At 42.5% G+C, this 26,788-nt stretch overlaps 1 protein-coding gene across 3 annotated transcripts; it reads left to right on the plus strand.

The window, feature by feature from the left end:
- The first annotated feature begins 442 nt into the window (after positions 1 to 442).
- On the plus strand, positions 443 to 25,049 carry LOC117445230 (tyrosine-protein kinase JAK2-like). Of its 3 annotated transcripts, none has more exons than XM_071202901.1 (21): positions 443 to 521; positions 1,276 to 1,481; positions 1,605 to 1,722; positions 1,922 to 2,039; positions 2,303 to 2,391; positions 2,554 to 2,857; positions 3,018 to 3,140; positions 3,246 to 3,403; positions 3,489 to 3,600; positions 3,994 to 4,183; positions 4,291 to 4,415; positions 4,621 to 4,752; positions 4,858 to 4,945; positions 5,534 to 5,658; positions 5,776 to 5,914; positions 6,142 to 6,293; positions 6,529 to 6,679; positions 6,882 to 7,009; positions 7,348 to 7,537; positions 20,441 to 20,565; positions 24,734 to 25,049. In XM_071202901.1, exons 1-21 carry the CDS (start codon positions 484 to 486, stop codon positions 24,902 to 24,904), a joined length of 2,982 nt encoding a protein of 993 aa, XP_071059002.1. In that variant the 5' UTR covers positions 443 to 483; the 3' UTR covers positions 24,905 to 25,049. The 3 variants fall into 3 exon arrangements, with proteins under 3 accessions (XP_071059002.1, XP_071059003.1, XP_071059004.1); XM_071202902.1 differs by having other exon boundaries at positions 2,554 to 2,752; XM_071202903.1 differs by lacking the exons at positions 443 to 521; positions 1,276 to 1,481; positions 1,605 to 1,722 and having other exon boundaries at positions 1,953 to 2,039; positions 2,246 to 2,391; positions 24,734 to 25,048.
- The last annotated feature ends 1,739 nt before the right edge of the window (positions 25,050 to 26,788 follow it).

Genomic DNA, 26,788 nt, shown 5'->3' on the forward strand with positions numbered 1-26,788 from the left:
TGTGAAGAATTGTTTACCTGGACCTACTAAAGGTGGATTTTAGTTTGACCTTAACGCTCTCAATGTGAGGTGTGTTTTTTTAACCTCGACACACACATACACAGAGAGAGACCTGTATACAGACCTGTGACCAGCTTTAGCAGCAGAGCCCACTACTATCCTCTCATGAAGGTAAACACACATTCAAATAGAAACACTATTCTGACCTTGTTCACACCCTAACTCAACACTTCATTATTATACTGTATTATAGTATTTAAGTATTATACAACATATGTATTATTCCCTTTTATTTTCTAAAACGGAGCATTTCTCAAGGCAAGTTCTACTTCAACAAGTTGCACATACTGCGAGAGACGAGATACTGTTGATAGTGTCGCATCTGCTCGTCTAAATCAGGAAACCCTGAACTTCCTGTGAACACAAGCACATACAGCTGAAACGCAGAAGTCAAAAACGAAAGTCCTGGTTTCACAGAAACAAATGATCGCAAAGAGGAGTTCTGCTGTGCAAAGTAAAAGGTAAAAGTAACAAATATCTTGATATAATGTTTACTATTAAATCTGTAAGTAGAAGCTGTGTGTCAAGAAGTGTCAGGATATTATATAAGGATATTTTTAAGTTGACATACTGTGCTTCTCATTCAGCCACAGCCAACATGGTTTGTCTGATACAACGGGAATCCCCATAAATCTACATTTGACTTATTTAGAACAAATGTTTTGAGTCATGGTAGAGTTGTCGACAAATGTAACATACCATTTGTATTTTAACAACATGGCAACACATTATACATCCAATAACAGTAAAAGTCTGAGCCTCAGTTGTGTAATTAATTAGGCTTTGTATGCTTGCTTGTACAGAAAGGATTAGATGTATGTATGTAAGTAAAAAATAAACAACAAACATTGTTAACAAATAACCACAGTGGTTACATAAAAAGTAAGCAAACAACCATTCTTTAATAAACTATTGATGCAATGTATGCAAATGTAATTTTTCTGTAGAATTGTAATGTTATAATATTTCAACTGAATTTAATGAGTCTTCATGTTTTATAGCATTGTTACTTCCTGTGAGCAAAGACGATGCAACTTCAATGAACTCCTAGGAACAGGGTTTAATGAAAACTAAACAATGACTCAACTACCTGAAAAGTATAGTATAGATATATAATATAGAAATATATTCACAAAAGCCAAAAACTATTTTTATGTATGACATTTCTCAAATGATGTGACCCTATCGAGCCTGTAATCTAGATTTGTTCCTCAGAATTACCCATGGATCTCAGCGAGGAGGAGTCGGCCCCTCTGGTGATCAGAGAGCGGGGGGCAGTCAGAGGTCCAGCTCTAGCACCAGTCCAAGTTTACAAGTGCACCTCTACTTCTTCCCAGCCACAAAGAACGCAACCATAATACATATTACAGCCAGCCAAATTTCTGCTGAAAATGTTTGCATCCAAGCAGGCAAAAAATGTGGTAAGATTTCACTGGATAACCATGACTTAAGGCTTCTCGTACCTAAGTGTATAGGTTAAACTGTGATATTCTATGTTACAATATATAACTTTATGCTACATGACATGACATCTCTTTCTCCAGGAATCTTACCAGTTCACCAAAGTCTTTTTGCTTTGGCATCCTCCGATCTCTCATGTTGGTATCCTCCATCGCACATGTTCAACACAGAAGAAAACCTACAAGTCCACTTTAGAGTCAGGTAGGTGTCTCATTTACCTTATACATTTAACACTAGTATGTTTAAATCATTTATGGGATGGTATTTATTTCAGATTTTTTGGAAAGTCCAGGAATGAATAACGTTGTTGTTAAACTTACATAGTATACCAATGGGTACATTTTAAGAACTAGTCATAATGTCATGCTATGTGGAATTTGGATGTATTCCTGGTGAGCAGGTTTTCCTTTGAAAACTGGTTTGGACAAGGACCAAGAACATCGTACCGCTTCAGTCTGACCAGAGACACAATCAGTCCAGTGCTTCACTACAGTGTCATTGACTATCTCTTTACTCAGGTAAAGTATACAACATGTATTAACTCGCTCGAAAGTCCTTTCATGGTATATTTAACTAATATTAAATAAAAAGATATACCATTAATTAATTAATCAATGAGGTTGTAGGCTATGCTAAATCTTTATCACCCACATTTTTTGAAAATGCAGTTGCATGAAATGGATATATCATGAAGACTGTGCTGTCCATTTCTTTTGGGATAAAGTTGTGAAGTGACTTTATTGCTAGTGAAGCAGGAGTGTGCCCACCTCTGAGTTCCCAGGAGGAATGCCTCGGCCTGGCCGTGCTGGACTTGTGGAGAATGGCTAAGGAGCGTCATCAGAGTGTCAGAGAGCTCTGCAAAACTGTCAGGTACTTAGATTAGGATAATATTTCATTTTCCTTAAACCCGGCCTCACAGTTAAAACTTTGATAGATCCCATTTTTCTCTTTCAGAAATAATGATTATATTGATTTGTGACATATTTGTTTTAGTTCAGAGTCAATACAAGTGTTATTCTCTTCCTCTCTCAGCTACAAATCCTGCCTTCCTAAGTTACATCGTAATGACATCCAGCGACGGAACCGGCTTGATCGTTTTAGAATCCGAAACACCCTCAAGCGTTTCCTGAAGAAGCTTGGTAACTGCTCCATAGATGAGAGCAGCTTGAAGCTCAAGTACCTGATCGAACTGGCCAGCATCGAGCCGTCTCTGGGAAGCGAAACCTTCCAAGTGAATTCTTCTCCCTCACATTCAACGTCAGCTTTCTGTCTTGTGCGTGTCACTGGGGAAACTGGGATTGAAACCAGTAGAAGTTGTCACACCAAGGGTGTCCTGGTAGGAATACATTAGACTTAAGTTAGGTTTTAAATGAGGCATGGTGGTTATTCTTTTATCCCTTCCAGAAGATGACAGTGCTTCCCAGTTTCAGCACAAATATGCTTGGCCTTGCTTCATCTTGCTCTGCATAATTAGCCCTTTTTTCATTTCTTTTTAGGAATGGCAAACGTTCTGTGATTTCAAAGATATCATAGACATCAAGATAAAGAGGGTTTGCCATGAGCAGGTCCCCCAAGACAGCAGGATGGTGACAATAACTCGTAAAGATGACAGATGCTTGGTAAAGGACGTATTTGATTTCCCCAATCATTATGTTTGTTTGAGATTTTGCTATTTGGATTTTATGCAAAGAATGATGTCTATTTATTATTGATTTGCACAACAGGAAGCCAACTTCCAGAGTCTCAAGGAAGCCCTTTCATTTGTGTCTCTTGTCGATGGCTACTTCAGACTGACCACAGACTCCAGCCACTACTTCTGCCAAGACATTGCTCCTCCAAGTATTCTGAAGGGGATCAAGAACCATTGCCATGGCCCAATCACGTGAGTCATTTTGATATTGCTAAATCCAAAGCCATCTTTCACACGAAGCTGTTTTACATATTTTCTTCATATCTTGTTTTATCAGATCCGAGTTTGCAGTCAACAAGTTGAAAAAGTCGGGGTTTAAAGGAAGTGCGTTTCTTCTACGGCAGAGTCCAAAAGACTATGACAACTTCTTCCTTACCGTCTGTGTGCAGGTAAAGATTTTGTGCTGAAGCAACACAATACACAAACTACATTTGATTGAGATATTCATGTCCGTGCAGTGTGCACTTTTGTATGCTTATATGACCAATACAAAGATGCTCTGATGTCCTTTAACTCGATTGGCAGCCTGTTTAAGCAATTTGAAATCACAGGATTCAGTCTGTTGCATGGAAGTTTATCTCTATGCAGATTATGCAATTATTTCTGAATAAAAACAATTATATGTGGGTACTTTGCCACACTTAAATGTGTGCAAACGTAATATTCATTCAGTCATTTTGCCCTCACAACATTTGCACTTTTGCTGGAAGTCTACACAAGGATTTCGTTATAGCAACCTCTTTAGTGTTGATAACATTGTGTGTATATTTACATTTCTGCAGACTCCACTTGGACCTGATTATAAAGACTGCCTCATTATTAAGAATGAGCACTACACTCTTCCTGGTGTCCAGAAACTGTTTTCCAGCTTGAGGGAGCTCACCAGCTATTACCAACACAACAAGCTGCTTCTGGCTGAAGTACCTGTCAAGTTGGGCCGCTGCAGTCCACCCCGACCCAAAGTTGATAATAGTCATGTATCAACTTAACAACTAATTGTATTTGCTGAAATTAGATGTGTGTCTTTATGTCTGTAACCTCAATAAACATAACCATGATGTTTTCTGCTCTTTTTACAGAACTTACACATCTGATAATCATACGCAACAACAGCTCTGTAGAAGCTCAAGGGTCTCCAACGCCTGAAAGAAACAAATTCAGTCATATCCAGTTCCACATGATCAAATGTGAAGACCTTCAATGGGTGAGTGTGTATATAGGACTCCAACTTAAAGATGCCTGTTTCTAAAGTATATCTGAATATCAAGACGAGTGTCTTCTCTTCTAATATGTTGCTCCAATTATCCTTCAATCTTTAAAACTATGATGCAAATACCACTACTGTCTAACAAGAAATGTACTTTGTGTTGATTATGATGGAGGAAACTTTGATGTTTTTTTTCTGTTAGGGTGAATGCCTCGGACAGGGATCCTTCACTCGAATTTTCAAAGGCTATAAAACCGACATTCGTGATGGAGAGAAACACGTGACAGATGTTTTCCTGAAAGAGCTCGACGTTGTTCATAAAAATTGCTGGGAGGTGGGTTTCTTCAGATTAAAAAACACTGAAATGTTTTTTAAATTATTCATAGATATAGCACATTAGTTTGGATATCATACACATTATTTGTTTTCCTTCTCTCAGTCATTCTTTGAAGCTGCCAGCTTGATGAGCCAGATTTCACACAAACATCTCCTCCTGGTATATGGTGTTAGTGTTCAAGGAGTCAAAAGTAAGTCTAAACTCAAGTCCGACTTGCAATTTGCTCACACAAGCTGTGATGCCAAGTCTCCAGGAGCTCGATGACACACTCACAGGCTCACAAGCCGAAAGAACACAAGCATCGCTGTTGCAGCTGGAAACTACACTGCAAGGTTATCCAGACGATTGCTTCATTGCTACAGTTTTACTGTCAGCTTCAAGAAACTAATGTGTATTATGTTTTCTGTGTAAACGTAGAGTAATTTACAAGTCCCTTGATGTGCAAACAACACAATTCAGCCTTCATTTTGATCTAACTTCCATATCTGCAACATTAAGAGATTGTATCTTGCACGGTTTGTTGTTGACTATCCACAGACAGACAGGCACACAGAAATATAAAAAGCTGCCTTCGTACTAAAAACCTCTTTGGTGGAAGGTTCAAAGTAGGTTCCTTCAGGTGCAAATTTTGCTATGACGACACAGCCTCTGGAAAAAAATGTCCTCACATCAGATCCTCATCTGACCCGACTCAGTCTGTTATCTGTGGGTGAGCATTTCTGACCCTGTGTCTGGTTTGAAGTACAGCTGTAGAAACAAACCTCCTTGTGCCTCACAGACATCATGGTGCAAGAGTTTGTCAAGTACGGGGCCCTGGACCTTTACTTGAAGAGAGGGGGATCTGTGTCAGTGAACTGGAACCTTGACGTAGCCAAGCAGCTCGCATCAGCCCTCAACTTTCTGGTAAGATAAACGTTTTAATGTAGAGCATTACTGCTAGACCCAGGATTGGCAAGTTAAACTTTGTCAAAGTTGAACGATGCAGCTCACTATAATATGTCAACATATACTGCCTAACAGGAAGAAAAGAACATTGTTCATGGACATATCTACGGAAAGAATCTGCTGCTGGCCAGAGAAGGTGACCCATCACAGGGCAGCTCTCCGTTCATAAAGCTGAGTGACCCGGGCATCAGTGTGGCCATGCTGGGGAAGAATGGTAAATCTTCAGGGAAGTAGAGACACCTGATGAATGATACTGTAGTTATAGAACCATTTATAGTGAGTGAATGGACTTGCTAAGTGTTTGCTGTATACACACACATACATACTGTAATCTCAAGGTATTAAATAAAAACAAAATGACATCCAAATATGTTTAACACATTTAAGGTTGAAACCTAGTCCATGTGCATTATTTATTTGTGTGTGTGTGTGTTTGTTTAGTGATCCTAGACAGGATCCCTTGGGTGGCCCCTGAAATGCTGGAGGCCCCAGACAACCTGACTCTGGAGTGTGATAAGTGGAGCTTTGGTGCCACTGTGTGGGAAATCTTCAACAATGGGAACACACCACTGCAGGGCTGTGACCTGGATAAGGTACTACTTTTATTTTGTACTTTATATAAACTAACTGGTAGCAGTAACAGGTTGTTGTATTACTCTGCTTAAGCTGCTTATGAGTTCAAGTGACTTAAAGAGCCGGTTCAAGAAAATAACTGGTATTGAAGGTAACGAAACCTGTGAATCAGATCTTAAATGCAACCATGCATTTTACCATCGAGCCTATGGGGATAGTACAGTGAATGATACGAGCCACTGATGTTTTCTGCAGAAGCGACAGTTTTACGAGAGCTTCCAGCAGCTGCCTCCCTCCCAGTGGACGGAGCTGGCCGATCTGGTCAGTCAGTGCATGGACTACCAGGTCGCGTTCAGACCCTCCTGTCGCAGCATCATCCGTCAACTCAACAGTCTGATCACTTCAGGTAATCATGTGTATCAATACTTTGCTCATAATGAATACAACCAGTATAAACCACATATCTTATCAAAGGGTTTAGTGTGTTTCAATTCAATAACAAAATGTATCTGTGATCATTCACAAAATGTGTAGTGGTTTTGGAATCAGGTGAATTGAATACATCAGGAAACCAAAAGTCAGTACTTGTGTTTTGTGTTTCATGGCAGACTATGTGATACTGCACGCCACTGAGCCCGTGGCACAGAGCCCTGTGTGGAGAGCCCTCAGCCCCGATCAAGGCGAACAGACTTTTTTTGAGGAGAGACACCTACGATACATCTCCCCTCTGGGGAAAGTAAGTCTGCAGTGCCACAATAGGACTACAATATTTTGAATTTTGGACAATCGGTGCACTTTAATGATCATGATCTTGTGTTTTGAGAAAATCTATTGAATTTTGTCAAGATACTGTGCTAGTATTGTCTGTATGCCCGGGATGTTAAGACAACTTAAAATACACAACCTTTTTTATATTTGTAATCAACCCTTGTCGTTTTAGACTTCCTCAGTGGTGCACAAGACCTTGTGTTTGATGGACTAACAGGTGTAAACAGGCTGTTGTGAGGGCATGGTGGTGAGGTAATTTAAAAGTTTTTGGGATGTGACTGACTGAACGAGTCAAAACCTTTCCAGGGAAACTTTGGCAGTGTTGAACTTTGCCGGTATGACCCGCTGGGGGATAACACTGGTGAGATGGTCGCTGTAAAGAAACTGCAGCCCAACAAGCTGTCGACCCTTGAGGACTTCAAGAAGGAGGTCAAAACCCTCAGCGTTTTGGACTATGAGTACATCGTCAAATACAAAGGAGTCTGTTATAGCACAGGTAATAAAACAATTATTGCAAACATAGCACACGATGTTCTAAAATGTGGTCATCAACTTCGGTAAAAGAACACATTTGTAAGACTGCTTATTTAAATGTATAATTGATTAATCATATATTCTATTTGGAAAGAGTTTGTTTTTTGTAATCACTGTTTAATAGATGTCTTTGCTCCCTTAAAGGTGGGTAGGTAAGTTTGAGAAACCGGCTCGAGATCGCTAGAATTTGAAAATACACAACCGGAGAAAATCTGCCACTTCCTTATAGAGCCCAGTAGTGATACAAATGCCATATCAATCTCATTAGTATGCAGAAAAAGTGACAGGTCGCCCCGCCCCTTTTGGGCCGGAAGTCCCGCCTTATTTGACCGGAAGTCCCGCCTTTTTATTTTTATTTTGAAAACCGGAAGTCCCGCCTCGTTCGACCGGATGTCCCGCCTCGTTCGACCGGATGTCCCGCCCCCGCTTCCGGCGGATGTCCCGCCCCCGCTTCCGGTTTACAAAATAAAAATAAAATAAAAATTTAAAAAATGAGAAAAATAAAATGCCGTTGTTTTCAATCAATTAATATGTCTAGGATATATGTCCCGCCTCCTAACCACTTCCTGTGTGGTTAATCCTGTATACAGTATCGAATGTAACTTACAAATACTTGCAAATAACATGAAATTAATCAAAAGTAAAAGCATCTAAAAACATATATTTAAACCTCTCTGTTTTTGCAAACAGGACATGACAGGACATGAGGGGAGAAAACATATGGTGAAGGAGGGGGAACACACACACACACACACACACACACACACACACACACACACACACACACACACACACACACACACACACACACACACACACACACACACACACACACACACACACACACACACACACACACACACACACACACACACACACACACACTTTCCCCGCCCCTCACCCTCTCCCTCTGTCTAAATAAAAAGCCAGCGTCTTTGGTCACTCTTAAATATTTTTCAAGTCGAGAGAAAATGGCCAAGAGACGTCTTGATATGAATTTAATCAGCGAGACACTGGTGACAACTTACAGCCATCCGTTGGGTGCTCCAAATCAAAGTAAAGCATATAAAAAACAGATATTTTAAAAAGTCAGCCTTTTTGCTAAAGGATAAGGGAGGGGGGAAAACCCCAAACCCCCTATGGAGAAGCCATAAACCCCCTATGGAGACAAACATGTTGTAAACAGAGGGAGGTAGGTAATATACTTAAATATATAGAAAGTCAGTAGTTTTCAGCGTACGGTTAAATCTTTCTACCATACATGCCTTTATGTCAATGGCGGTTATATAATGTTGTATACCGTTTTTTCTTCAACACGTTTTGAAAAACTTTATTAAAGAATTAGTTGGTCCGTTGGGTGCTCCAGTCCAGAAACGAATGCAGTTTGTATGCCGGGTTCAGACACCTACAGCCGAAGATATGCTTCAGTCTCCTCTGTCTTGAAGGCATTCTTAATTAACTAATTTGAACAGTAATTCACATCATCATCATCTCATAACAAAATAAGCTAAGGCAACTACTTGCATTCAGTGACTTGATTTTTTAAATGAAAACCAGGGATATCTTTTGTTTTGCGGTCCATATCTCATTAAAAATATCTAATGTTAGTAACTAGTAAAGAAAGAATGGGGACAATTCTGTGTTAATGTAGTTTGACCATTGTAACTGCTGTGCAGACATACTGATAAAATAGGGCTTCTAACTAATTACCTTAAATAAAATCACTAATTAATTAAACCAGTTCAATTTGAGGAGATTTCGTAATAATGGTAGTTTGTCATTTTGAGGGTATTTCAGTGAAACAAGGCTGTTTTGAACATTTGACAGATTTATGCTTAAATTCTCTGGGAAAGTTACTGAAAGATACACTTTGTGTATAAAAGCTGAAAAGTAGATAATGAAGTACTTTGTGTCAGTAGATTTCGTTAAGAATCTTTGACAGATTTATGCTTAATTCTCTCAAGAAGGTTACCGAAAGATACACTTTTGTATTTAAAAGCTGAAAAGTAGATAATGAAGTACTTTGTGTCAGTAGATTTGGTTAAGAATCTGACTCTTAATGGCAGTTTGTCATTTTGAGGGTATTTCAGTAAAACAATGCTGTTTTGAACATTTGACAGATTTATGCTTAAATTCTCTGAGAAAGTTACCGAAAGACACACTTTTCTTTTTAAAAAAGCTGAAAAGTAGATAATGAAGTGTGCTTTGTGTGTACAGACACACAGAAAACACTGAAAAACACAACAAGAAGGACTGTAATACACATGTATCAGACACGCCCCCCTTGCTATAATGATGACAACAGTTTTTAGATGTAAAAAAAAACACTTTTTTTATTTTTTCACACACAAAATCAATAGTTATACTGATTGTAGCATCCCCAGGACAGTCTCCAGCATAGAATTCCCCATATTACTGGAGATATTGTGATGGAAGTTTTTCACTTCAGTCAAAATATTCACGTGTATGCTGTTTTCAACACACAGATGCATTACATATACAAACAGAGCATACAATGAGAGCACATGATACACTTTTGATGTTTGTTTCATTTCTGAGATAATGTTACAGAATGTTTCGGAAAATGAAGATTCCAGGACCACTTTAAATGTTTCGTTTACAATGGTTTCCCAATGACCCGGAATAGTACTGCCAGAACGAACGATATCCAAAATGTTTTCTAGTTTACAAACTTCAGCCATTCTGCTTACACGGGGGTTACTACTCGTTCTGTTTTCAATCGTCCCCATCACCACACTTATTAAAAGGGTATTGACTACATTATGATCAATATATACAGAGCGTTTTGCATAGTAGTTTCCCATTTTTATTTTACTTTAAAGAAAAGTCAAAGTATCGGAAAAAAAAAATCCCCCGGATTAGTCTTCTTCTTCTCCATACAACTCGGTAAGGATATTTTCAAGTTTCTCCTTGAATTTTGTCTAAAAGTATCTTAGTAACACAAGAAAAGAGAAAAAAGCCTTGATGTCAACAAAACTGTATTTTTCCACTGAAATAGAGTTAAAATAAAAAAAGTGCCTTTAAAGAAAATGTATTCAGACAAAGTATTTTATTTTCAAAAAAAAAAAAAAGTTTAAGGTTTTGCATACATAAAAAGTGTATCTTACAGTTCCTTTGTGAGAGAATTACACACAAATCTGCCAAGTGTCAGGGAAAATTGTTAAAATCACAAACTTACCTTTTAGAGAAACAGTCTTTAAGAAAAAATCTAATCAGACTGTACTTCATTTTCTAGTTTTAAGGTTTTGCATCCCTCAAAGTGTGTCTAAAAGTATCTTGGCAAGAGAAAAAAGCCAAAATCTGCCTTTAAAAGAATCCGAATTCCTTATAAAGTACTTCATATTCAACCAGTTTCAGTTTTCAGACACCAAACTGTATCTAAAAGTATCTTGGTAACACAAGAAAAAGAGTAAGTGTAATTTATTCGGTAATGTTACAGAATGTTTCTGAAAAATGAAGATTCCAGGACCACTTTAAATGTTTCGTTTACAATACTATTACATATAGAGGAGAGTTCTTCTTCGGGAACATCCTCTCCCCTACTTTGTACCATCCAGTCATTAAGCCCATATCCATTATCCTGGTGATAATAAGGGTAGGCTACATCAGACTTGGTTTTTATCAGATCCATGGCTAGTTTTCAACGGTCGTCTTGGTGGGGTCCTTCGTTTTAGATGATTTGCTGAGTGGGGTGGGACTTATTGCGTTGAGTGGGGGGAGTCAGTGTAGAATTGAGAGTTTTTAGAAAAAAGTTCTTTAAGCGTTGTAGCTTTTTCATCTCATCTCCAGCAATAGGTCATCATTTAAGAACAAGTAATAGTTTTGTCAAGATTCTACAGAAAAAAGTCAAAAAAGTATAGTACGTCAGAAATATATAAAAGTCATATAGTATGTTGAAAATCAAAAAAAAGAAAACTCAATTCAATACAAATTAATGAATATTTTACCCTGTTCTAAAGTTTTGCACCCTTAAAGAAAAACCCCTTCCTTACCAGCTACTTCATATTACACCCTTTGTTAAGTGTTGCGTACATCAGGGTGTATCTCAAAGTATCTTGGTAACATAAAATAACTAAAATATGTAAGTTTATCAGAAAAGAAAAAACCTTGCTCAGATAAATATTCTCTGACTTTCTCTACATTTATTTGTTTACCCATTTCATTCTGTACAGCTCTATGGAGTTTATCCACACCTCCTAAACTCCCTGGATTAGATGGATTGTAATACACCCTATGCATAACACGTTTCTCAGACATGTTTCCTGTTACAGCCCCGATGAGGTAATGAGTACAACAGTTTTTCTTACAATGCATTTTATTGATATGTCACACCCATGTATAGAAAAAACATGTTACAAAAGAAGTAAAATATAAAAACAGATCAAAAAAATAAAACATACTTTAACGAAAAAGTATCAAAAATAAAATAAAAACTCTTCCTAATGCTGCCAGAAGGCCCAAGCTGCTCTTGTAATCTTCATTTGGGTTTCGTCGTTCTCTACCAGCTGTTCGTATAGTTTCTCTATTTTAGCCTCAAAGAGTCTGGTGTTTCTGAGGTTGTGCAGAATCGCCTCGGTAGCTCCAAAGACTCTCCTCTCTGACACATGAAGGTGGTTCTGGTGCAGAGCGTCCCGAATAGCTGGAATGAAACGAACGGTCCACAGTCTCTTTACCACTTCATCATAGTGTCGATCCAAATAGTATTCATCGGTAGGGAATAAACACTCGTGCTGCCTCTGACTGGGGTGATCGACTTGACATCCGTTACATGTTTCCTTTCTGTAAAGGTACACGACTCTATCCAACAGATGAACTACAACCGCTTTTACCGTGTTCAGGAATGCCGATGTCCTAATACGCTCTGTAGCATCACCCTTGGGAGCACAAGGAAAGCATGGTGAATCAATGCCTACTGTTGTTGTTGATTCCTCTGGAGACTTGGATGGAGGTTGAGGCATATCCAGCCACCCCGTGATATCAATGTCAGCCATAGCGCTGTCCAGATCTGGTGTCCAAAATGTTGGTGAGGATGGCGGTCCTGTAGGCGTTTGATCCAGGCTGCAGATCGTGTTTTTTCTCAGATCCATGGTTGCTGCTCTCTAAAAATATCCTTGCGGGGTCCTTACTTTTTAAATGATCTGCTGAGGTGGGTGGGACTTGTTATGTTGACTGGGGGGCGGAGTCCTCTGCAAACGTGAGGGTCTTTTTCACCAGTATAATGTCCATCGATGTCTGACTTTGTTTAAAAAGTTCTTTAAGCTTTGTAGCTTTTCCATCAATCATTTCCATCCATGCAGTCAGAGGCACCCTCAAGGACGTTTGAAATACCCCGCAGGTAGAATTAAAATACTCCAAAACAAAATCATCAGAGGAGTCCTTACCCAACGTCACCAAACGGCTTGAGCGGTAATACCAACGCCCAGAGGGTCCGCTTTTAGTTTCCCAGACGGTGCCTGTCAGGACTCTTCTCCCCTCTGGTTGTGTGGGAATATCTCCTTCTTCTTCCTCCATATTGAGGGGTACGGATGTAGGCTCTTCTTTAATCTCGCATGCTGTTTGTGTTTCTTTGTTTTTCTTTGCAAATATCTTGTACACCTCTGGTTCCACAATGGTTTCTTGATGCACTACTTCTTCCGATACAATGGTTGCGTGTAGATCTCGGGAAGACACCAGAGTTAACACAGCCCAATCTGTTGAGGTCAGTGTCGCTTTAACATTACGGGGTCCATACGTTTCTCCATTCTTCAGATTGTAGAAATGTAGTTCATTAGTCATATAGTTGAATATATAACCCCAAACATCGCCATTTTTTAGAATCCATTCTTCGTGAAGTTCTTCGGCTGTAGGCGTCTGAACCCGGCATACAAACTGCATTCGTTTCTTGATTGGAGCACCCAACGGATGGCTGTAAGTTGTCACCGGTGTCTCGCTGATTAAATTCATATCAAGACGTCTCTTGGCCATTTTCTCTCGACTTGAAAAATATTTAAGAGTGACCAAAGACGCTGGCTTTTTATTTAGACAGAGGGAGAGGGTGAGGGGCGGGGAAAGTGTGTGTGTGTGTATGTGTGTGTGTGTGTGTGTGTGTTCCCCCTCCTTCACCATATGTTTTCTCCCCTCATGTCCTGTCATGTCCTGTTTGCAAAAACAGAGAGGTTTAAATATATGTTTTTAGATGCTTTTACTTTTGATTAATTTCATGTTATTTGCAAGTATTTGTAAGTTACATTCGATACTGTATACAGGATTAACCACACAGGAAGTGGTTAGGAGGCGGGACATATATCCTAGACATATTAATTGATTGAAAACAACGGCATTTTATTTTTCTCATTTTTTTAATTTTAATTTAATTTTGTAAACCGGAAGCGGGGGCGGGACATCCGCCGGAAGCGGGGGCGGGACATCCGGTCGAACGAGGCGGGACTTCCGGTCGAACGAGGCGGGACTTCCGGTTTTCAAAATAAAAATAAAAAGGCGGGACTTCCGGTCAAATAAGGCGGGACTTCCGGCCGAAAAGGGGCGGGGCGACCTGTCACTTTTTCTGCATACTAATGAGATTGATATGGCATTTGTATCACTACTGAGCCCCTCCTCCAACACACACGAACATGCACATGACCAATGAGGGCACGAGATAAGTTTGTGCCCCGATGGAAGGCTGACAGGCAGGTAGGCCATCCAATCCGTTTAGCCGGGCCGGCTAAATTGATTGGTTGTATTTTTTACAGTATTACGACTTCTACAGATGACATTTTTCTATGGATTTTTTGTCAAAGCACTGAAGATATTCATTGCTATCGGGATGTTAAGAGCATTCCATGGAATATAACAAAAAGTGTATCTCGAGCCGGTTTCTGAAACTTACCTACCCCACCTTTAAGTGAGAAGTACACACAAGGAAATACAATTGTGGCATTAATTAAATGTCTTAAAAACTATAGGTTACTTACGTAACCCCAGTGTTCAGAGTAACATGAAGTGAGATGTCTCACTCTGGGATGCGCCTCATCGCGGAGCAAACAGAAGCATCAATCTCATTACGCCAATCCTGATTGGCTGGTGATCTTGACGTCAACGTCAGGGGAAATCACCCCCTATAAGTAGCCTGCGCCACGACGCATGCGTCATTCAAAATAAGCACCTCTTCTCGCTTCACCATAGCAAGGAGGGCCGTCTGGTGAGACATCTCACTTCATGTTACTCTGAGGACTGGGGTTACGTAAGTAACCTATAGTTCTCATTCATAACACTCCGTTCGATGTCTCACTATGGGAAATTGTTGCTCCCATATTGCCAGACGAGCTTATCTCGAAAATCACCAAACCAACCAGAACTCAACAGGTAGAGTTCTGACTCAACCAGGTGCCCAGCACTGCTTGAGTCACACCGGGAGCAGAACGCCCAGCCTGCTAAGAGGCGGACAAAAGTGAGTGGTGAGGACCAGCTCGCCGCTGCACCGATGTCTTGGATGGGAGACATCCTGGACAGAGCCCAGGATGCAGCCAGACCCTGAGTCGAAAGAGCTCGCGGACCCGAGGGTGCCTGCGAACTCTGACTCGTATGGGCCCCAAAGCAATAGCTTCCACAAGACAGTGGGAGAGCCGTTGCTTAGTAACAGGCTTGCCCTGGTTAGCCCAGGACACCAGGAGTTGGTCATTATGACAAGTACCCCTGATCTGTCCATACAGGTGCGTAAGCACGAACTGGACACAGCAAATCCCGCTGCTGTTCCCCGGAGGGACCCAGCGGCGGAGGAAATGCCTCAATGTCCATTGGGTACATGTACAGATAGTGCATGAAAACATTACTGGCTCGCCTGGCGGAAGCCAAGACCAGTAACAGCACTATGTTAGAGAGACCTGGTGTAGGAATCTCTCGCACTCTGAATAGTGTTTATCACCCTATGAGGGAGTCTCACTGTATTCAGGTTGTACCACTCACGGGCCAGGCCCATAAGGCCAAGCGCTCTGGGTGTGGGTGAAAAATCTCCCCCCCCGCCTGGGACAGTATGTCCCTGCGTAGTGGGAGCTGCCATGGCTGCCCGCACAGCAGCTGATAAATCTCCGCCAGCCAGTACATAGCGGGCCAGTGCGGAGCTATCAGGATAAGTGTGTGGCGTTGTTCCCTCACTCTGGCCAGAGTTTGGGGAATCAGAGCCAGGGGTGGGAACGCGTACAGAAGGCCCGAAGGCCAAACGTGTGCGAGTGCGTCCACGCCTAACGGTGCGTTTAAGTCGCGCATCGAAACAGCTGACATTGAGCATTTTCTTTTGATGCGAACAGGTCCACCGTGGCTCTACCATAACGCACCCACAGCTGGCTCACAATCCTTGGATGTAAAGTCCAGTCTGCATAAAGTGGTGTACCTCTGGACAGCAGATCTGCCCCGAGGTTCAACACACCCGGTACGTGCGTCGCTCTCAGAGAGAGGAGACGCCCGCTGCTCCATAAGATCAGTTTGCGTGCCAGCATGTGTAACTGGAGAGAACGCAAACCCCCTTGGCGGTTTATATACGATATTGTAGTCGTATTGTCTGTCCTCACGAGGACATGGTGTCTTCTGAGAAAAGGCAGAAAGCGTTTTAGGGTGAGGAACACCGCTAAAAGCTCTAGGTAATTTATGTGCGCCCGCTGGAGGTCTCTGCTCCAGAGACCCTTCACCGGACGGCCTTCATAAATACCTCCCCAACCTGTCAGACATGCGTCCGTGGTGACCACCTTCCGTGAAAGGACAGCACTCATAGGCACGCCCCGTACTAGAAAAGTTGGGTGCAGCCAGTGGCGCAGTGCCGTTACGCATTTCACAGTAACCATTACCCTTTAGTTTAGTTTTAAGGCGGCTACCCAGCGCTGAAACTCCCTCATGTGTAAGCGTCCTAGTCGTACGACCAGGATGGCTGACGCCATGAGCCCCATTAACCGCAGGCATGTTCTGAAGAGAACATGTTTGCGCAGCTGGAATTGAGCGAGACAAGCTCTGAAAGCTTTCACTCTTTCCGCTGACAAGCGAGCTGAAAAGGGCACTGAGTTCAGGTGTAACCCCAGGAAGAGTATAGTCTGCGCGGGGCACAACATGCTCTTCTCTGTGTTTATCATGAAACCCAGGTTGAGCAGGTGCTTTACGAGGACATTTTTCTGCGTAACAGCCTCCTGCTCCGACTGTGCGAGAAGCAGCCAGTCGTCCAGGTAGGTCGCCAAGCGAATACCCTGTTGTCTTAACGGGGCTATCGTGGCTTCCGTACATCGTACAAACACTCTTGGACTGAGAGACAGGCCGAAGGGAAGCACTCTGTATTTGTAACAGATCCCCTGAAATGCGAATCTCAGATATTTCCTGTGTGGATAATATACTGGGATGTGGAAATACGCATCTTTCAGGTCGACTGATGTAAACCAGTCATCTTGTCGCACGAGATGCAGCAGAGATGTGTGAGTGAGCATTCTGAATTTGTATCTTTTTAGATATCTGTTCAGAACCCTCAAATCCAGTATTGGTCGAATTCCATTCCCTCCTCGTTTGGGAACGAGGAAATACTTGGAATAAAAGCCACTCTGACTCGGCTCGGAAGGTACAATAGATATAGCCCTCTTTTCTAGAAGTGAGAGGATCTCTCTCTCTCTAGAATATGGGCTGACTCTCCCCGGGCTTGTGAATACAAAATGCCCGAGAAACGAGGGGGGGTGACAGCGAATTGGAGTCTGTAACCCCGTGTTACTGTCTTGAAAACCCAAGCAGATGTTGTGAGCATCATCCACTGTGTGCTCCTTAGAGCCAGCGGAGATGTCACATCTCTTACCCTCTGAGACTCTGTTTGTTGTGTTATGGGGCCCTCTAGTGTCTGAACACGGTGGTACCCCATTTCAACAGTCCCCACCGTCACTGCGCACGCGCGTGGCGGTGGCTTCACGGACCCGTCAATAATCCGCCTCTTGAGAGATGCCGTAGCTGCTCTTAAAAGGGGAAGGATTGGCGGGCTGTCCTTTACAGCTCTAGCCGGCACTGCGCATGCGCGTGACGGTAATGCCCTTAAAGCCCCAACCGGCACTGCGCATGCGCGTGGTGGTGGTGCCTTCACAGACCCTTTTATTATCCGCCTTTTGAGAGAGGCCGTAGCTGCTCTCAGAAGGGGATTTATAGTTAACGGACTGTTTATTGTTTTTCTTTTCATTTTTTTGAGCTGCGCCCTTGGACGAAGCCTGGATGCGTCAGCGGAAAATGGTTTATTCAAACAATAAGGATGTGACATGTGTTTTATCCGGACTTGAGGATGACGTTGAGGCATCTCTCGAGGCAGCGGGAACACGTTTCGAGCCGGGGAAGGAACTTCCAGCTCTGTCACAGAGGGGAAAAGGAGGGGCTGTCATGCCGCTCGCTTCTTCCTCCTCGACTGCTGGCCGAAATTCTGGGTTGGTTGCGCCTGGGCTGCAGCCGGAACCGGAGATTTTCTAGGCCAACTCGCCCTCATCTCCTGCCTGGGCTGGGGACTCGGGGCGGGCTGCGACCTCTGCTGACCTGGTACTTTAAACCCAGCAGGGTTCGGAGCAGCTTGGGCGAAGGGCCGCTGTTGCGGAGGCAGCGGCTGGACCCTTCGAGGGAGACAGAGGTGGAGGGCCTCGTCTTCCTTCTTTTTCGACTCGCACCTCCTCTGCATGGAAGCGAGAGGGGAGCCGAAAACCCGAACGATGGGCATATCAAGCACATCTTCCTTTTCCCGGTCCGGGAGGTTGGTGAGGTTGAGCCATCTAGCTCTTTCCTGCACCACCATGATCCCCGTTACCTTGCCCGTGGCCTGGACGGCGCAGCGTTGGACACAGAGACAAATGTCTGTGACCGCGGCTATCTCGTCCAGAGTGGCCAGTCCAGAATTGCTCGACAGATCCTCACAGAGCTCCGCTTGGTACGCGGTTAGCATCGAGGAAACGTTCAGAGCCCTGGCGGACAATGCTGCGGCTTTGTAGGACCGTTCAGTCATGGTCGACTGGAATCGGTCGCTGGCAGTGTGGGGTTCCTGCTTGGTGACGGGCCCATCCTCGGTAGGAGGTGGGTTGCCACCAGCGGTTCCATAGGCGGTATGCAGAGCAGGCCGAGCCTCTCCATACCGTCACAGTCAAGGGAGGAGGCACCCTGGATTGGGGCCTTGTTGCTAAAGGGCCGGTCTCTCCATGAGACCGACACCTCATCCCACATCTCCGGGAAGACCGGGAGGAGTTGCTTCTTTGTCCTCGTTGTTTGGGAAAAATGTTTTCCCTCGTAACGGGACCTGGAGGTCTCCTTGGCCACTTCGGGCCATGGGATGTCTAGTCTGGCCGCAGCGCGCTGACACACGGCTTGCAGGTCCATGTTTAGACAGGGCGAAGCTGGTGTGCTATCGCCCGGGAGAGCAGCCATCGCTCCCGGCTTTGCAGCCTGAGCTGGTGACACGAAGATGTCGTCTTCTTGCTCGTCCGAATCAGACAGGAGGAACTCAGAGGCATCCTCTTCGTCCTCCATGTAATCCAATTCTAGGACATCCTCCGCGGGTGAAACCATGGTGAGGTCCAGTCGGGAGCCCCAGCTTGGTATAGCGTGGGGCCCCGTTCCCGCGTCTTTTGCCGCCACCGGGTCCCGGCCTGATATGGCGCGGGAATCCGGTTCCGCGGCTGCCGCAGTTGATGAGCCCCAGACCATAAAGGTGAGGGACTCAGTCTCTGCTGCGGATGCCCCCCGCGTCTTGATTGCCAGCCGGCCAATCAGTGGACATGAGGGGATCCTGTCCCGACAGGCTAGCTTGTCGTGCTAACTGTCGGCGGAGGCTCTTTATGGTGAGGCGGGCACAATGCCCGCACGAGCCAGGGTTGTCAATAGCCTCCTGGGCGTGTTCCAGCCCGAGGCAGGACGAGCAGACCTGGTGTGAGTCTGTGCCTGATATCTTCAAACCACAGCCGCAGAGTCGAGCCTCCGAGTCCCTGACTCCTCTGGTGTGAGGGAGAGAGGCGTCCATCTCGTTCGCCGCGAGGCATGGAGAGGACCCGCTCTTAACAGGTACGTCGAGAAAAAGTGTTCCCAATCTGTCTTTAATCCGGAGAAAAAAAGGCAGTGTGGGTCTTTTTTTCTCAAAGAATATTACCTGGTGTGGCAATATTCTTTTAATCCTTTTCTCCTCCGTGAGAAGAGAAAAGAAAAAACGTCCTCGCTACCGTGGTGTCGGCAGTGAGGGAAAAAAGCACAAGCTAGCAACTGGTGTGTTGCTAACTTGAAAGTCAAAATCTTACCTTAATTCCAGAGGAAGAACGGCGAGGTTGACTATAATTCTAACTGGTGTGTTAGTATCATACTCTTCTGTAAGGCAGAATAGGGTAGCCGGCTAACGCCCGTCGACCGAAAATTAGCTTTGGTTCAGTCTGTGGACTGTTAAGCTAGCCCGGCTACCATTAGAGATGTGCTCTGAAGCGAGAAGAGGTGTTTGAATGACGCATGCGTCGTGGCGCAGGCTACTTATAGGGGGTGATTTCCCCTGACGTTGACGTCAAGATCACCAGCCAATCAGGATTGGCGTAATGAGATTGATGCTTCTGTTTGCTCCGCGATGAGGCGCATCCCATAGTGAGACATCGAACGGAGTGTTATGAATGAGAACAGTTATTTGCCAGACTTGGTGTCATTTTTTGTTATACTATACTATAATTATTATATACATCTTCTGCATAATCCAGGATTTACATTTTACTTCACATTTTAAATCACAGTGTTAGATCATGGTGCCGAGGGACTTATACAGATACAAGAGATACAATTAGAAGTGTTATTTTTCAAGGTTTGTAATTGATTGGGTTGAATAAATTCAATGTTTGTTTGTTCACAGGTCGCCTCAGTATGAGTTTGGTGATGGAGTACCTGCCCTACGGCAGCCTTATTAACTACTTGGATAGTAACCGACTTTGCGTCAACACATGGCGTTTGCTGCTTTTTGCTTCTCAGATCTGTAAGGTAAGAGTCAGATGTATGAACTCAACTCATGCAAACAGTTAGAATTACAACATTTGAGAAGGTTCTGTTTGAATTGATAGTGATTGAATTATTGCCTGACAAAATCTTGCCACTTTTACATGGATCTTTTGAATACTAAGACCTGAGGTCTTTTCAAAACAACCCTGTCTCCTAAAAATTACGTTCCCACAGAACTAAACTGCATTCTCAAGTACGTTTAGCTAGAAACGTATTTTCTCCCACGTTACGTTTGTTATGAACGTATCTCAAATACGTTTATTTTCTACATATATTTGCCATTTATTGTCTTGCTTATAATAATGATAATAGTCATTTATAAATATCATTTTAGAGCACACCTTTGAAATCGAGAATCGGGCTTGATATATGGTTACATTAAAATCAGTAGGCGAGGCTGTAATTTCGCCAGCTGTTACTCTCATGAGCGAGGCAGAAAATAATAGTTTTAACATGACAAAAAGTTGCTGTGTCGTTTATTGCACCTCAAACATTAAAACAAATCCAGAGTTACGTGTTTCTGTACTTCCTCTTAGAAGAAAGGACAGTAACAGAATATATCTGTGGCTTCAGGCTTGATCGCCGTTCAAATGACAGTGTTGGTTTCCCAAAAAGTGGGCGGGGCTGTAAAGTGACGTAGATTTTACTCTCCTCTATTATTCAAAACCATTCTATTTATTCTAACGTAAATTACATGCCAGTGTTTTATCTTTTTATTTATTTGTTTTTGTTTTAAATTGTATAATGTCGGACTTTTTTTCCGTCTGTGAGGAAAAGAAATGGGGCTTAGAGCCTCAAAATACTGAAATCTGTATTTTTTAAAAATCTTTTCCTTCTAATTTGTTATTCTTTTCTAAATAACACACTGTTATTTACTCAACAATAACACACAATTATCCTTGTTTTTATTTATTCATTTAATTCTATAATCTTGGGCTTTTTAGCCGTAAATAAAGTCACCGGAAACAGACGGGACATTTCGAGCGATACACACCACAAACCCACCAAACTGATTACCCAAGATCCTCAGCTTGAAGCTTGTTGATTGGATGTTTTAGCCGCAATGCACGCTGGGATATGGTGTTAATAAGATATGATATCCGACAACGAAAAATAAAATAATACCTAATTCAGAGTGTGCTTGCTTTTCTCTTTGGAAGTCATCACATAACGGCATTGTAATACACGGTTAGGCTGCATTAAATGTTACATATCTGCCGTAGTTCTTTATTTATAGAGCCCTGATGAGAAGACTTCTGGACAAACAGGAGAACTGCTGCCAAAACTGAATACTTGACGTGGATCATAAATATATCAACAATTAAACAACATCTTGCATTTCTTTTCACAAAATACGTCTCCTTGCAGTATCAATAGTAATTCAGCTGACTTTTATATTTGATCCAATTGGTATATAGGTTATATTTACACCATAATGGTGCACAGCTGATAGAAAAGGACTTGTAGTTTTTAAAGATATTACTGATTTTCTTTGAATATCAGAATGTAAATACTGAGTTGAGAGAATAGTCAGGGGATTTGGGTGATGGGAGACACATCTATGGAATCACAATTTCAATAGCTTACCATTAAATGGCGGATATGCCTTTCTGTCTGTGATGTTTTACAAATCAGATATTAATGTGTAGAAGTAAAACAAGAGAAATAGTATAGCAATATCCTGTAAAATTATGTAAAAACATGAATAAAACTACACATCTTCAGATGTTATACATACATAAGTGTCTACACTAATAATACAAAGTTATTATTAGTATGCTGTGTGTACCTTGTGTGCACCGCCTAGTGGTTAAAGCATGTTATTGAATTATTTTTGTTGAATAATGTTATTTGATTAAAACAATATTAAGAGTACATACTTTCATAGGGGGAAAGTAAAAGGTCAATGATAGAAATATAGAATATAAAAAGTCAAGAAGATACTAAGTGATCTCTACAATAAAACAGTTTAGTGCCGGATGTACACGGATATTAATAGGAGGATGTGCAAAACAGAAAAACGAATTAACCTTTATTAACACATTAAAGAATACTTTAGGTTAAGGTATTCTTTTAAACAAGAAAAAAGCTTTGGGGGTATCTATCTACAGATGAATATTAAGCCTGACAAAGTACTTAACGTCTAAAATATTGCTTTCCTGCAATGTTAACTATGTTGAAGCACTTATTTTAACTGATATTATGCACATTAATTATACTCTTATGTATGTAGTAGATAGTATAAGAAATGTGCAGAATATGACAGTTTAATGGTGGAGGTACACACATATTGATAGATGTCTTGTAATGCGCTGTTGAGGAACCTGCGACCCAAGTTGTGTATAAGATTACACCTTAGAACATCTTGAAATCTTGAAAGGGATGTGCAAAATAGCCATTTTACAGTTTTAATTAACTATTAGTAGAGAATAACGAGTAATGAATATACTTTATAAAGATCTGCAGATAAATGTTTAGTCTTCTCAAGCACCAACTAATATCTCTCCTGATTGTTGGCACTTGACAATCACCTTCCCTGAATTTTACTCAGGTGTAACTAAAGTCTGCTTTAAGGGTTGTTTATATTTTACATCATTAATCAGAATCTGCAAAGTAACTAAAATAAATGTAGTGAAGTAAAAATACCAGGTTAACCTCTGAATTGTAGTGGAGTAGAATTACAAAGTAACAATGAGCTGTCATGTGGATATATATTAATGCTGCCCATTATGGATACAAGCGATTTTCACCCATTTAGTAATTACCATGTTTTAAATGTGTACACACCAATGTGTTTCCTATCGCCTAAACCTCCAGGGCGTACACAGTTTAATACTATCAACTTCTAAATTTGGGGAAAACGTCTTTTAAAACTACAATTCCCAGTAGAGACGTGCCATCGAGAACATGTTGCGAAATACAATAGCCAGCATGTGTAGTTCTGGTGGGGCGTTCGAGTCCAGTTTTGAATAGTCTGCCGTGGTTTCGTTCCATTTCAAAGAGCTTGACGCTCGGCGTAACCTTGGCGCAACATCACGGGGTTTGTCAACGGGACTGTAGTCCCAAACGATAGCTGGGGATTATGGGTAGTGTAGTGTCTTCGGCCATCCTAAATCTCGAAATGTCCCGTCTGTTTCTGGTGACTTTATTTACGGCTAAAAAGCATGCTAAAAAGCCCAAGATTATAGAATTAAACGAATAAATAAAAACAAGGATAATGGTGTGTTATTGTTGAGTAAATAACAGTGTGTTATTTAGAAAAGAATAACAAATTAGAAGGAAGAGATTAAAAAATTAAGATTTCAGTATTTTGAGGCTCTCAACCCCATTTATTTTCCTCAAAGACGACAAAAAAAGTCCGACATTATACGATTTAAAATAAAAACAAATAAATAAAAAGATAAAACACTGGCATATAATTTACGTTAGAATAAATAGAATGGTTTTGAATAATAGATGAGAGTAAAATCTACTTCACTTTACAGCCCCGCCCACTTTTGGGGAAACCAACGCTGTCATTTGAACAGCGATCAAGCCTGAAGCCACAGAGCTGATAGGCTTGTTTGAGACAAGCAAGACCTGCGCAGACCTGCGCAGTTGCGATCAACGTCTTGCTAGTGCGTTGCATGATGGTTAGTCATTTTGTCAGACTTGCTCTGAAGGCTCGCCCACATGAGACTTTGAAATCTCGCGGGACAAAGACGCCCGCAGCCTTGAGAGCGAGGCGAGGCGAGTTGGCGCAGTTGCTCTCCACGAGCTGCGGAAGCGAAATGCTTGATGGGAAACGGCTCGCTGGTATCTCGAGCTGAGCGCTCATTGGTGGTTTTTACCATGTGCTGCTGATGAAACTCTCCAATTGGCTGGCAAAGTTTGTTGTTTTGTGTCAGTTTTACGTCGCCACATCCATTCCCATTTTTCATCATTGTTCCACAATGTTTATTCATCATTCAATTCATTCTATATGTTATTCTGTAGATTGTGTGCATTACTTTCCACTTCACTGCTTGTTGCACCTGGTTAGAAGCTAAACTGCATTTCGTTGTCTCAGTACCTGTAATATGTGCAATAACAATAAAGTTTCTCTTTAAGTTAAACCAAATCATTAAAATAAAATCTATTGTAATGTAATGATTTGGTGCCCGAAGGGCAGCAGCCTCATCCGTGGCCGAGGCAAAGCAGCGGGTGTGGGAGAAGTTTGGAGAAGACATGGAGAAGGACTTTCGGGCGGCACCAAAGTTGTTCTGGAAAACTGTCCGACACCTCAGGAGGGGGAAGCAGGGGACCATCCAAGCTGTGTACAGTAAGGATGGGACGTTGTTGACCTCAACTGATGGAGTGTTGGGGCATTGGAAGGAACACTTTGAGGAACTCCTGAACCCGACAACTCCGCCCTCTATGTTAGAGGCAGAGCTGGAGTATGACGGGGGATCAACACCAATCTCCCGGGGGGAGGTCACTGAGGTCGTCAAACAACTCCACAGTGGCAAAGCCCCGGGGGTGGATGAGATCCGCCCGGAAATGCTGAAGGCTCTGGGTGTTGAGGGACTGTCATGGTTGACACGTCTCATCAACGTTGCGTGGAAGTCGGAAACAGTACCGAAGGAGTGGCAGACCGGGGTGGTGGTTCCCCTTTTTAAAAAGGGGGATCAGAGGGTGTGTGCCAATTACAGAGGCATCACACTACTCAGCCTCCCCGGGAAAGTTTACTCCAAGGTACTCGAAAGGAGGGTCAGGCCCAGGGGCGGACTGGGACTACAAATCAGCCCGGGACTCTCGACCGGCCCACTTCGGTACCGCCGGCCCACCGCGGTATACCGGTGATTGTCGGGGGGACTGGGGGGGGTAGACAATTTACTAGCGGTAGACATTAAGGGTAAATAATGTCTACCTCCGGGCCGGTGGACTTGTATTATCACTGGCCCCACCATTGTAACCACTGGCCCCACCATTGTAACCACTGGCCCGGAGCATTCGTCCAAAAAAAAAATCGACTAATAATGAAGAAAATTAACACGTGTGTTGCAATAGTAATGTATGCACTAACTACATTACTACTTGTACTACAACATTTTAATCATCAGTTCTTCCTCATTTTCCTCAATTGTTCATATTTGGTTTATTAAAATAATGATATTGTGGTCATTGTTAAAAAATATCTGCTATTATTATTATTTGTATAATGCACTTTCTGCCTTCCTGTCATTAGGAGTTAGACATGTAATGGCTATGTACTAGATTTGATTAGAACCTTCATTATCCTAAACTGCTGGGACATTTTGCCAATACCTTTATATTGTCTACTCTTCACTTACTTGTCAGCATAGGTCGGCATTGATGTACAGAGCCGACAGAAGACCTTGTTTATATTGGCATCATATTGAGAGGTGCAGCCAGTGACACGTCCTAAAACCAGGAAGTCAGCTGCTGGTTCCCTCGACAAGGGTTTTGGAAAATAGCTGGAAATAAGGTCTGTGGAAAACAAACCCGTTTGATAAATGCACGTTTTGTTCAGCCGGATAATCTCCACATGTCTACCCGACTTTTATAATTGTCGAATCATAATCATGCAGCCAACTCCATCGATCAAGCTGGCTGAAACTTTCTCTCCCTCTTCTTCACATACTCCCTGTCACTCTCCTTTAACTCCTCCGGTGACTTTCTTTTATTTGAAGATTGTGTTTTTCCCGGCGCTTGGCCGGCTACCGCTGGTATTAAAAACATTTGGCGAATGGTTAGGTGGCGCGATAGTCTGTAGTGAAGCAGCGCTTCACTCCCGCTGCGCTCCGGAGCAAACAGCTGTTTGCTTTTCACCCAACAACAACAACGACAACCGACTCACGGAACGCTATGTTGTAGCGTTGATAAACGAAACAATTTAACTAAATTGCTAGTCAAAATACCAATACCACAGGACCATTTTTATATTTTTAGTGGCCCGAGCGGGCAAGTGGAAAGTACGTTATGCTGGCCCGGGGTGTCTAAATAGTGCCTTCGGGCCAGCGGGCCATTTAATGTCGAGCCCTGCCGGTTACCGGCCGGCCCACATCGTCCGACCGGCCCACTTCAGTACCGGCCTATCGGGATTCGTCCCGAACGTCCCGATGGCCAGTCCGCCCCTGGTCAGGCCGATTGTCGAACCTCAGATTGAGGAGGAACAATGCGGATTCCGTCCTGGTCGTGGAACGACGGATCAGCTTTTTACTCT

The sequence above is a fragment of the Pseudochaenichthys georgianus genome, chromosome 4 (genome assembly GCF_902827115.2).
Source record: "Pseudochaenichthys georgianus chromosome 4, fPseGeo1.2, whole genome shotgun sequence".
Taxonomy (NCBI): Eukaryota; Metazoa; Chordata; class Actinopteri; order Perciformes; family Channichthyidae; genus Pseudochaenichthys; species Pseudochaenichthys georgianus.

Excerpts from the sequence above, each read along its gene's own strand:
- LOC117445230 (XM_071202901.1), top strand. The coding sequence starts at position 484 with ATGATCGCAAAGAGGAGTTCTGCTGTGCAAAGTAAAAG. Across the intron at positions 2,858-3,017 it reads GTCACACCAAGGGTGTCCTG|GAATGGCAAACGTTCTGTGA; the intron begins GTAGGAATACAT and ends ATTTCTTTTTAG. Across the intron at positions 4,184-4,290 it reads CCGACCCAAAGTTGATAATA|AACTTACACATCTGATAATC; the intron begins GTCATGTATCAA and ends CTCTTTTTACAG.